Below are 12,229 nucleotides of genomic sequence, written 5' to 3' on the forward strand. Positions count from 1 at the left end.
TTACTACCAACAGATATCTAAATACAAGCATGGCCAGCAATGTGGAAAAAAATTTTGGCATATTGGAAACAGGACCAAAAAAATTTAAAAATTTTCCTTGAACATAGACAATTTTTAGTGGGTTTCTTAAGCAAATTGAAAAAACACATACTTAAAGGACAAAGAAATGTAAAAAAAAAAAAAAAAATCAGGGAAATATGAAGGCAAATTAATACATCTTTTAACATATTCAGTGTTAGCATAGATATTTCTATGAAACAAAACCATTTAAACTTAAGTGAGTATTTACTTCAACACCCTGCATCACATTTTAGTTTAAATAGCAAAGCGAAGTACAAATAGTTAAAAAACATGACTTAGCAGAAATTAAACAATTGACTCAGAACTCACTACAGACTCAGATTACTCTGCTGGAGCTCACAAATTAAAAAAATCTTTTGCCTACTTTGAGCTACCTTGTTAACCAAAAAACAGGCATTGGAGGATTACTAAAGGAACATCAAGTGTTTAGTGTTGCCGCTAAGGTAGATGCCCCATAAGTGGAAGTGGTGTTGAATATTTAATATATTCTCAACCACAGGAATCATTCCTAAAATGGCAATTAATACTACTACTAATAAACAGTGCAGAAGCCAGCTCTTTATTTGTTTTATATGAATTACTTTAAACCAGGTTTGTTAGACAGTTCAGTGTAGCTGACAGTGAGTGTTTAACAGGAATGCATAGCAAACCCATGTTAAAAATGTGGCATCGTCTTAAAGTACAATATGACTAAGACATCCTACATTTAGCAGCACCTTTTTGTAACAGTAACTTAAATGAGCAGTAGAGAAAGAGCATAGAAAGACTGAAAATGGGCATGACCAAAAAAAAAAACAACTATTAAGTACATTTCCAGCATTTCCTAGGTTGACTACAAAAATCATGATTCTACAACTGAGTAGGTTAAGATTAAGCCTTTGCTGTGTGAAAAGACTGTAATTTTACATTCCACAAGTCAGTAAATCTCGTGTCCTTAGGATTTTTTCTTCATTTACAAATGTAATACCCACTGTTTATATTATACATATGCCCTCTATACAGTTTTCACATATAGATGCTCATGTCAAATCCCTCAAGATAGTTTTTGAGGAATATGTTGATTTGTACTAGCATGTTTCACAGTAAAGTGCATCCTAAGAATCCAGGTACATAATAAAAAAGATGGAATCTCTTAGCACAACTCTTTAAAAGGGATTAATGATAACAGCAAGCGAGATAAATACCATACTACAAGAATTTAAATGTTCCAAAATCATTCATTGGGATGAAATAATGTATAAGAAAATATCTGACTGGTAATTAGCAACATCTTACTATGAGGGAACTTTACCATAAACATTTTATAAAAGCAATTTTTATTGGATTATGGTTTTCCAATGATGTGAGAATTGTGTCCAAAATGTATTATGATTACTGTTTTAAATTCAATAAATTCATGTAAACAGTCTAGAGCTAGTTAACAGATTGATTCTGAGGGAAGTTTTCCCTATATTAGCTGACAAAACACTATACATCCTATTATGTTTAAAACTTAGTTTTCTTGAGGGGTAAGGTAAATAAGGAGTTAAGTGTAAAGGAGCTTTACTTATAAATAAAAAAAAATAAGTCCAAGAATATTTGGCAGGAACGTGGACTAGTCAAGGAAGCAAAGCAAAAACTAGATTATTACTGTTGTTTTGTTAAATAAGTTAATGTACAGATCTGAAGTTAGGCAATTACAGATAGGCATTTTCCTGGGACAAACTTCGAATGCTAAGTACTTGCACACCTAATACTGTCTTACCTATCCAGTCATAACTGGACAAAATAGACACTTGAGACATGGAAACGGTTTTAGTCACAGAATACTGTAAGTTTCTAACAGTTTAGTTGAGGCATGGAGATAATATCTCCAAGGTTCCTTTTCAGAGTAGATGTGTGATGTAGGAAAATATTCTTAACATTCTGCTCATTTCAAGTCACCCCATTTTGCCCTGATTACTTCTGAAGAGCAGGAACTTTGGTCATAAGAAGCACTTCAGGGCTCTGACAGACAGTGAGACTGTTCGAGTTGGCAGTGGGGAGGAATGGTAGGAAACTGGGAGATAAACAACAGGAACGATAGGCAAGGTTAGAAAATGAAGTGGGAGGAGTTATAAAAATTTATTTTCCCATGAAATAATTCCACAAGCTGTGTAAACGTTTCTTACTAAAACAAATACTCTAACGCACAAAGATTGTACATTTCCAGTGAAACACTCACAGTAAAAGTTGCCTGTATTTTTACTCTCTAAGAGCAAAAACAAGGAGCTAGCAGATGAATGCTTTCCTAGTACCTTTGGCAGCAAGCTTCCTCATGTTCCCTGACTGCTCAGTGGATAAAGCAACATGTAGCACAATTAAATACGAAGCCAGGTGGGCAGAATTCTCGACCTCAGCCTCTAGCTTCTTCATTAGTCTTCAGCATTCCAATTCATCTCAACCAATCACTCCTATATACAGTGCACACTCTTACATACAGACACACACGTGCATACAGCGGGTTCCGGCTCAAATACTCCAGTGCAGTGACTATAACAGACACTAGCTACTAAGAATGTGTTTGTCACAATCAGGGTGAACTGTATGGAGTAGAACAACCTCTGGAGTTTAGTTATAGTTCCCATAATTTATGGTGAAAATTATAAACTTACAAGGATGGTATAACATTCAGAAATCAAACCTTTTCGAGTCAGGCAATCACACATATTTACAGTATGTACAGACTTTCTACTAGAATGAAGATAAGTGTCTAGACAATGTTATTACAAATTTCCTGAATGTGGGCATTTCTAGTCCCTGTAATTCATAAAGCAACTCTGACTTGGCATAAGACTCTAAAATAGTGTGATCAAACTGATATATATATATATATATAGATATATATATTATATAATTATAAGAAGGTGTTTGCAGAAATAACATTTACAAACTGTCTATACAGTACACAGTACTAGTACATAGAAAATAGATTCTAACCTTATGATCCCCTTTGTGTAAGGCAAGACTGAATCTGTCCCCAAATTTAGTCAGCCAGAGGTACAAGCAAGAAACAGTGGTCCGTGAATGAATGATTATGCAAATCAGGTACCTGCATATCAAAAATCTGGAGAAATAAATTCCACTTTTATCTGTACTGATTCTGGCTTGCTGGATACATCCACATTTCTGAAAATATCAGCTACATCTCTGAAAACACTAATATCACCTGGATGGCAACAGATTTTGTTCAAGTGGCAGCTACCCAAAACAGTTTTTGAAGAGTCCAGTACATAACCGGAGGACTGCAGCCATACCAGGCCAATTTATATAGCACTTACAAAAGAAAAAAAAGTATATTAATACTCTATTTTATGCTATTGCTATTCAAGCAACAGCAATACAAAATGTTACAAGACAGATCACATATGATTGCAATGTAAACCCCAAAGATTTTGTTTGAGGGTGCTGTTATACAAGACTTAAAATAAAAAAAAAAACACACACACACACAAAAGGACAAAGTCATTGGCGGATGTAAACATCCCTGTTCCACTCCCCAGCCTCATTCCGTTTTTTGGATATTACTTCTCCATCCTTGTCACAGTAGCGATCCTTGGATTTATGACGGCTTCGTTGTTTGTTGCACTCATTGTGGTCCTGCTCTCGATCCATGTCCCTGGAACGGTGCCGAGACTCCCTGTGTCTGTGGTCACTGCTGCCATGGGTCTCATCTCTGTGGTTATGGTCACGGTGTGAGGCATAGTGGTCCACGTGTTCATGGGAATAGTCTTCCTTTGACTCCACGTAGGCAGAGTCTCGACTCTCCTGGGTTTCGGAGTCAAATGTCTCTTGCCTGGAGAGGCCTCGACTTGTACCACTGCGATGGTTGTGGTGTGGGGCTGAGGAGGAAGAACGATGCTGGGATTTCTTGACTGGTTCCAGGCTAGGTTCTTCTTCAACTTGGGAAGCAGAACGAATAGGAGCAGAGCGATCAGTCCTTTGATCACCTTGAGAACCCTGGCAGCGAAGGAAGCACACACAGGCATTAGCCAAGGTCAGTGGACAAAGAAGTGACATGACACAAAGCAAAGTATGGTCCTTCTTAAGTATCTAAATGCTAAAATAAAGTCTAGCCTACCTCAGTTACTTGATTCCTTTGGATGTCCAATGGCATTTATTAGGTTTGTACTGTGTGTTAATTTTTAAGTGCCTAGAACAGTGCACACAGTAACCTTTTAAGCAGAGTATTTATTTATTTATTTTTTTTTGAGTTGGAGTCTCACTCTGTCGCTCAGACTGGAGTGCAGTGGGCGCTCCCAGCCACCACCGCCTCGACCTCCTGGGCTCCAACAATCCTTCCGCCTTAGCGTTCCAAGTAGCTGGACCTACAGGTGCATGCTACCACGCCCGCCTAATTTTTTATTTATTGTAGAGATGAGGTCTCGCCAAGTTGCCCAGGCGGGTCTCGAACCCACGGGCAGAGGCAATCCACTCACTTCAGCCTCCCAAAGCGTGGGATTACAGGCTGAGTCACTGAGCCCGGCTGCAGAGTATTCTTTTATATGTTCTCCTGCAGTTGAAATACAGATGCAGATCCCTGAGATTTTTCTACATGTGGGTGTAAATTTAACTACCGCTGAGTACATGTGGGAATAGTAATAGAATGTTAGCTTTTAAGATAAGGACTAAGAAAAAATATGAAATAATTAAAACTAGCAAATGCAAATGACATCGTTTGAGGGCCTTCATATATGCTAACTCATTAATACAATAGCTCCATGAGGTAGATTGCCATTATTACTCCTGAGACAAGAGCAGTTAGGGGACTTGCCCCAGGTTGTACACCCCACACCCGTTAAGAGTTGGAGCCAGGACTCCAATCCAGGCAGTCTGCTTTCATAGTCTGTGCTGCTGTGTAGAAAGGCCTCCCATCCAACATGTTAGTGAGTTTTAAAGTCTGTATATGTTTGTAGTATCTTCTGGTTACAGTGCTTTTCTTACAGGCGCACAGCTCACACTGGACTTGGTTAAATGGCTCATTAACGTATGTGTCGGTTTGGATCATTAGTATAATGGAACAAGGCCTGTGAGAGCTGTCTGGGCTCAGATGCTGGCAGTGTCACCTTAAGCCTAGTTTCTCTATGAAGACCCTAAGAACTCTGCTTACCTGTGAATTAGAGGCTAGGGTGGGGCTAAGAGGCAGAGTTGAAGCAGCTAAAGTACGGCTAAGGAGAGGGTTGGGTAGACTGCTACTGGGAGGGTGAGTGGCCTTCCAGTAGGCTTCCAGATAGTCAGCAAGGTGCTCACAGGCATCCTCGAGCTGGTTCTCATCCAAGATCACGTCAAACAATTCCTGCAAAGGAAAACATTTCAGCACACATAAGCTTGCCCAGAACTGCAGAGTCCTCGCCTCCCCCACCTCATAAAAGGAGGAAGGGGCTCCTGAGCTGTTCTCCTTGGTATTTGCTTTTTCTCCTACTTTCTCCTTCTCTATTGACTGCCTTGTTTAGTCAGTGTGAGAGTGTCTGATCACCTCAAGTCATTAGTTTAAGACACTGAATGATTAACCAGTAATAATGACCAGAAAGTGAACAAATGTCATCATAGTTGTTAAAGGCATGACAACAAAGGGAAGTTGTCTATAAACAGTTCAAAAAGGTATTGCTACTGTGGTAGAAAAGAGATGTAAAAATGAAAAAAAAAATCTGAACAGAACAAAAAGTCTGTTCTTAACAGTAGTTCATTATAGAAGAAAAAACGCCTCATGCTTCCAAAGATTTTTAGAAGTGTTTGTCACAAATTTTAACATATGTCAAGCAATCAAAAATTGATATAGCTCTTACAGTCTTTGAAATAGTAGCCCTTAAAACAAAACCTAGAGCTGCAGTCCCAAGATACTGTATGTTTGTAAAGCATGGATGAGAAGAAAGAATCTGGGTAACCTATTGCTTAAACATTTTCACATGATCTCAAATCAGTTTTTCAGACGGTTAACAAAGCGATTTAGGAAGATTGCTTGAAACCAAGAGTTTGAGACCAGCCTGAACAACATAGTAAGATCCCATCTCTGCAATAAAAAATACAAAAAATTAGCCAGGCATGGTGGCATGCACATTAGTCTCAGCTGGTCACTCATGAGGCTGAAGAAGGATGATTGCTTGTGCCCAAGAGTTTGAGGCTGCAGTGAGCTGCGATTGTGTCATTGCACTCCAGCCTGGATGACAGAGTAAGACCCTGCCTCAATTTAAAGAAAATAAGTAAATGGCAGGTCAGATTTCTTCAAGTGCATTGTACTGTATATAGAGATGACTTACTGGAGGACACTGAGCCAGTTTATCAGCTGCTACCATCTGGACATTGAGGTGTTTAGCTTGAGATTTCCCTCGAGACTTTATTAACCTTTGTAAAACCTGTAAAAGAGAATGAGTTTTTAACAAAGCAATAACTACACTCAGGAAAACTACAAGGTACATTATTGACTCCTTTCTCTGGGGCCTTTTTATATATAGTGCCTTTTTATATACAACACAAATGGCTTATAATAGATTGAGCTGTAAGATACAATATTTAAAATTATCTGCAAAATTAATATGTTGATATAAATCTCAATTGAAAGCTTTAAGTACTAGCATAGAGCTTTATTCTGAGTCTTTTCTAGACCAGCAATCCTTAAACAGTTTGTCTCACATCCCCTTTAGGTTTAAAAACAATTGATGCCTCAAAGAGCTTTTATTTTAAATATCTAATACTTATCATATTAGAAACTAAAACTGAAAATTTTAAAAATATTCCTTTAGGAATTAACAATAAATCTGTTACATATTAGCATAAATTACTTGTTTTATAATAATAGCTATGGTTTTTACAAATCTTATAGAGATTTGTAAAAACCCATGGCTGGCTTCAAAGAAGACAACTGAAGCCTTTTATCTGCTTCTGCATTGAATCTGCTGCAATATATTGCTTTGGTTGGATACGGGAAGAAAATCCAACCTCCTACAGATAGGTAATTGAGAAAAGAGGAATATTTTAGTAGCCTTTTCAGATAATTGTGGATATTGTTTGTTGATACTACATTAAATTCCACAAGTGGTAGTTCCTTAAAGACTAGTTGCCACGTGGATCCTAAACCGTTATCAATGAACTTTTCTTACTCCGTTACTTTAATTTTCATTGTTCTGTCTTTAAATGAAGATCACTCATTGATCATTTGGAAAATAATTCTTCACTGAATTCTTCAGATCTTCCAAATGTTGACATTTCATTATACAGTATGAAAACATAACATTCGTTAATATTGTCACTGATCTTATAGAAGTCTTCATTTGGAAGCTTCCAGGTTCTCAGTGGTAGATACAAGTTTTCTAAAATTCTGATTTTTGTCTGAAATCTTGAGTTTTATCATTGGTAACAAATGCTATTGGTTTTTCTCCTTGAAGTGACAGGCTCACTTTGTTCAAAAAAAAATCAAATAAGCATAGCCTGGCAGTTACTCTTTGAGATAAAAGTGGTACTCCATAAAAAGGGAGCTAGCTTAGTTAACAACTAAAATTACCACATCAGTGCTTGTCCTTGAGACAACTTGCTTTGGTATGCAGCAACATCTTTATGTGTACTTGTTTCATTACTCAGAGTATTAAAAGGCTTGTTCTTAAGAGTCAAAATTTAATCAAATTAATACATTTTACTACTTCATCAGGACATTCTTAAATGAAACTGACTTTTTCCTTTTTAAACTGCGAGAGCATGGTGGTGACAAACACAATAATGGTGAGTGCTTTTCAATACCATACTCTTGATTCAAGCTTAGATGCCAGCATTTTTATCCATGATTGCTTTTGTATCATCCATGCAAAATGACAAAACAGTGAAAAGGGCAAATAATGTCTCAGCATTATTACAGAAGTAGTTTGACTTCCTGGACCCCCCTGAGAGTGTCTCAGAGCCCTCCAAGTATCCATGGACCACACTTTGAGAATCACTGTTTTAGGTGATGAAACCAACAATACTTATATCAATCTTGGAAATTCTTCACTAACACGTCTCTCTTCAAACTCCACATTCATCATAAAGGTTGTTATAATTGGAAAGCAGAACATAAAGTATATTTTGGTAAAGTTTGATTATAGAGGAAACAATAGCAACCCTACTTACCTTCGGAGAAGAAATCTTTACATATACTATAATAGGAGCCAAGGAGGTTTTACTGAGTTGAGCGGGATGATTAATCGTATCTGCATCAAGGACTACCAACTGCAGTGTTCTTGCAAGCTCAAAAATCCTTTCAATTTCACTCTGAACTTCCGCTGTAAAAGGTTAAGCAGAGTTCATTTACTTAATTTATTCTAAACTTAGACTGTACTTTAAGATAAAGTGCTACACCACTTCTTCAACTGGAAGGTAGGTAGGCCAGCCATTTTGTTAATGTTTACAAGCAATAGAACTTATAGGGCTGTTTTTCCATACACCTCTAGGATTTAAGAAATTGCCCTCTTAACTGGCTATAAAATTTACTTGTAGTATAATAAAAATCGGTGAGAGCCAAATATTGCTGTTCTTTCTGCTGACTCACATTTTATGCTATAAAACTTTCACTCTATGAAACTATTTTATAAAACTGCTGCAAAATAAGAACCTGAAGATCTATCTTTCGTGTGTTTATTTTTGGCCTCTTTACCATCGCAACCACATTACCAGCTTTCTTTTCAATGCATGGGCTTATCGCTGTTTACATAACACCTATTAGTATGCTGTCTAGATAAGTTTATTAGCAAGCTGAAATACAACATAAAACAGGAAAGATGTGAAGGGTGCCTATAACACACCTATCCAAAAACACACTTCTCATATTTTCCACTAGTAAAGGTATGAATGGTCCTGCAGCATTCATGTTTTAAAAGGGCAGTTATCAAAGGCAGTACTACAGAAATCTAAAGCGTGAAGTTTATAGAAAACTTATCACAAAACACTTAAACTTCTACTTGAACTCCAAGAAAGTTACATTCAGTTTGTATACGGCTCCACGATCTCCAAAGAATCTAAAACCACTGTCCAGTAGCATTTCATGCAATGATGAACATAGTCTCTATCTATGTGGCCCAGCATGGTAGCTACTAACTACATGTGGCTATTGAGCACTTGAAATGCAGCTAGTATGAATGAGCAACTAAATTTTAAAAGTGTAGTTTTAATAATTTAAATAACCAGAAGCTGCGACTAAGCAGCAGGGGTCTACAAAGTATAATATATAGTGGATATGTATGCACCGCAATCATGGAGGGTCCATTCTATGAGATTAGGTTAGACTGGCAAACTAGGACCTATAGATACCTTTTAATTTCTCTTATGCAGTCAGATTATGTCAGAAGATTCCTGGAGATGTTTCGTTTTGTTTTGAGACAGGGTCTTACTCTGTCTCCCAGGCTGGAGTGCAGTGACATGATTGCAGCTCACCGCAGTTCAGGCGATCCTTCTGTCTCAGCCTCCCCACTAGCTGGGACTATAGGCACATGCCACCACTTCTGGCTATTTTTTTTTTTAATGTTTTTTGTAAAGACGAGCTCTCACCGTGTGGCCGAGGCTGATTCTGAACTCCTGGACTCAAGTGATTCTCCCACCCTAGCCTCCCATAATGCTGGGCTTACAGGTGTGAGCCACTGTGCCCAGCCACTGGGAATAATTTTAACAATATATTATTCCAGCAAAGAAGTCACTGATCGTCTGCTTCACAACATGTTATGACTAGAGTCCTTTTATGTACCTGAATATCTTTAAGAAATCAGGGACCTAGTGTCCTGAGACACCTAGCTTTAAAATATCATTCTGTCACATACCACCTATGATACAGTCTTGCTAAAAGGAAAATAAAATCTGATCAACCTTCTGAATTTACCAGTTTATAAGAAATACAAGGAACACAAAAATCACATAAACTATACCCATGTAATGCAGTTAGCAAAATTCAGACTGACAACCCTACATAGTAAATGGCCCAGTTTTTTCAAGCAAAAAATTAGAAAAAAAAAGACATGGAAAATCTACAGATTAAGGTGAACCATATCTATGAACCATACTATATGGACTTTATTTGGATTCTGACTCAAGCAAATAGTAATATATTTATAAATGAATAAATATGATAAAATATGTATAGGATTTGCTTCCTTATAATTTGGGGGGTGGGGGAGCGGGGGAAAAGAGAGGACTATAAATGAAACAAGACTGACCATAAATAGATGCTTGTGGAAACTGGGTGATAAATACCTGGGGTTCCTTAAAATACTCTTTATTTTCATATATATTTGAATTTTCTTTAATATCACTTTAAAAGATGAAAATATTTTGATACTTCCTTTCATAATAGTGCTCTGAAATATTACTGATACTATTATTGACCTTAACTCTTTCTATGTTGATCTTTAACTTTATTCCAACTATCACTTGCCTTGCTGCTAATTTGTGCCCTATAAATCTTTCACATGGACATTGAACCCCAACAATCAAGTTAGTTCCAATCTTAAATTAAATTTTACTGCAAGCATTAAGAAATTTGACTGGCCGGGCGTGGTGGCTCAGACTGTAATCCCAGCACTTTGAGAGGCCGAGGTGAGAGGACTGCCTGAGCCTGGGATTCGAGACCAGCCTGGGCAACTTGGTGAGACATCATCTCTATGGTAAATCAAAAAATAAGCTGGGCATGGTAGCACTCGTCTGTAGTTCCGGCTACTTGGAAGGCTGAGGTGGAAGGATTGCCTGAGCCTCACAGATTGATGTTGCAGTGGCTGTGAGCATGCCACTGCACTCCAGTCTGGGCGACAGAGTGAGACTCCAACTCAAAAAAACACACAAAAAACCAAAAAAAAACCTTTTGAGATAACTGTAGATTCACAAGCAGTTGTAAGATATGATACAGACAGATCTCATATATCCTTCACCCAGTTTCCTCCAATGAGATCATCTCACAAAATTACAGCACAGTATCACAAACAGGATATTAACATTGATACAATTTGCTAACCTTTCTCAGATTTCCCCAGTTTTATTTGTGCTCATCCGTGTGCATGTGTATTTACATTATCATCATATGTGTAGGTTCATTTATCCAGCACCACAATCAGGATGTAGAGCAGCTGTATCACCACAAGGATTAAGTAACTCACTTAATGAATGATTTAAGTTGGCTTCTCTGGGTTAGAAATATTTACCAAGTTGTTGGCATTTTTATCTGATTGCCTATGTTGTGACTATGTTAAGTTAAAAGCCTTTAGTTACACTCACCATGCTCTTGTTGCAGTTGTTTCCATATTCACAACTAACATCTAGCTTCACTTCCTATATTCTGTTTATTTGCTTAATATTTTTCCACTTCCAGTACATAGTTTTTGCTATCATGCGGTACAGTTAAGTACCCACAACCACATATTTGTATACCAAAGTATATAAGGAGGTACCAAACTGATTTGTCTCTGGAAAGGTGCTTGTGATAAAACCAAACCATAGTTTGAAGCTGTTATAAAGTTGGGCAGTTTAAAGAAACTCTGAGATGAATTCTTTTATAATCTGTAATGTAATTGTCTAAATCTATAATTTTTAAAAATTTGGATTTGAAACTGGCAAATACCTGTATCACCTTACTCTCTGCTATTTGAATGTGAGTAATATTTATAAAAGTATAATGTTCTTTATTTGCATTCTCCCAGTTTGAAAAGTGGATATAATAGCTAATGTAAATATTTAAAATTATGATTCTTAACCAATACTACAACTGAGGAAAAATGCTAGGACTTTTATGAGCCTATAGGAAGTCATCCATATGTGCAAAGAAGTCTTTTTTTTTTTTTTTGAGTTGGAGTCTCACTCTGTTGCCCAGACTGGAGTGCAGTGGCCGCTCCCGGCCACCGCAGCCTCGACCTGCTGGGCTCCGGCGATCCTTCCGCCTCAGCCTTCCACGTAGCTGGAACTACAGGCGCGTGCTACCACACCCGGCTAGTTTTTTTGATTTATTGTACAGATGAGGTCTCACCAAGTTGCCCAGGCAGGTCTTGAATCCGCGGGCTCAGGAAGAGATTGATTTTAAATAGCCTAAGCCGCCGGGCTCGGTGGCTCAGCCTGTAATCCCGCGCCTTGGGGGGCTGAGGTGAGTGGATTGCCTGGGCCCGTGGGTTCGAGACCTGCCTGGGCAACTTGG

At 37.8% G+C, this 12,229-nt stretch overlaps 1 protein-coding gene across 4 annotated transcripts in view; it reads right to left on the bottom strand.

Moving 5' to 3' along the window:
- Positions 1-2,160: 2,160 nt before the first annotated feature.
- Positions 2,161-12,229, bottom strand: part of CACNB2 (calcium voltage-gated channel auxiliary subunit beta 2) — a 253,627-nt gene continuing 243,558 nt past the window's right edge. For all 4 annotated transcript variants that reach the window (XM_021710994.1, XM_021710993.1, XM_008055248.2 and 1 more), the window contains exons 10-13: positions 8,197-8,348; positions 6,357-6,452; positions 5,210-5,395; positions 2,161-4,059 (exon numbers count right to left, since the gene is read on the bottom strand). In XM_021710994.1, coding sequence (XP_021566669.1) covers positions 3,565-4,059; positions 5,210-5,395; positions 6,357-6,452; positions 8,197-8,348 — 929 coding nt within the window. In that variant the 3' untranslated portion in view covers positions 2,161-3,564. The remainder of the gene's footprint in view (positions 4,060-5,209; positions 5,396-6,356; positions 6,453-8,196; positions 8,349-12,229) is intronic.

Source organism: Carlito syrichta, unplaced genomic scaffold, assembly GCF_000164805.1.
Source record: "Carlito syrichta isolate Samal-C Ts95f unplaced genomic scaffold, Tarsius_syrichta-2.0.1 Scaffold301791, whole genome shotgun sequence".
NCBI classification, from domain to species: Eukaryota; Metazoa; Chordata; class Mammalia; order Primates; family Tarsiidae; genus Carlito; species Carlito syrichta.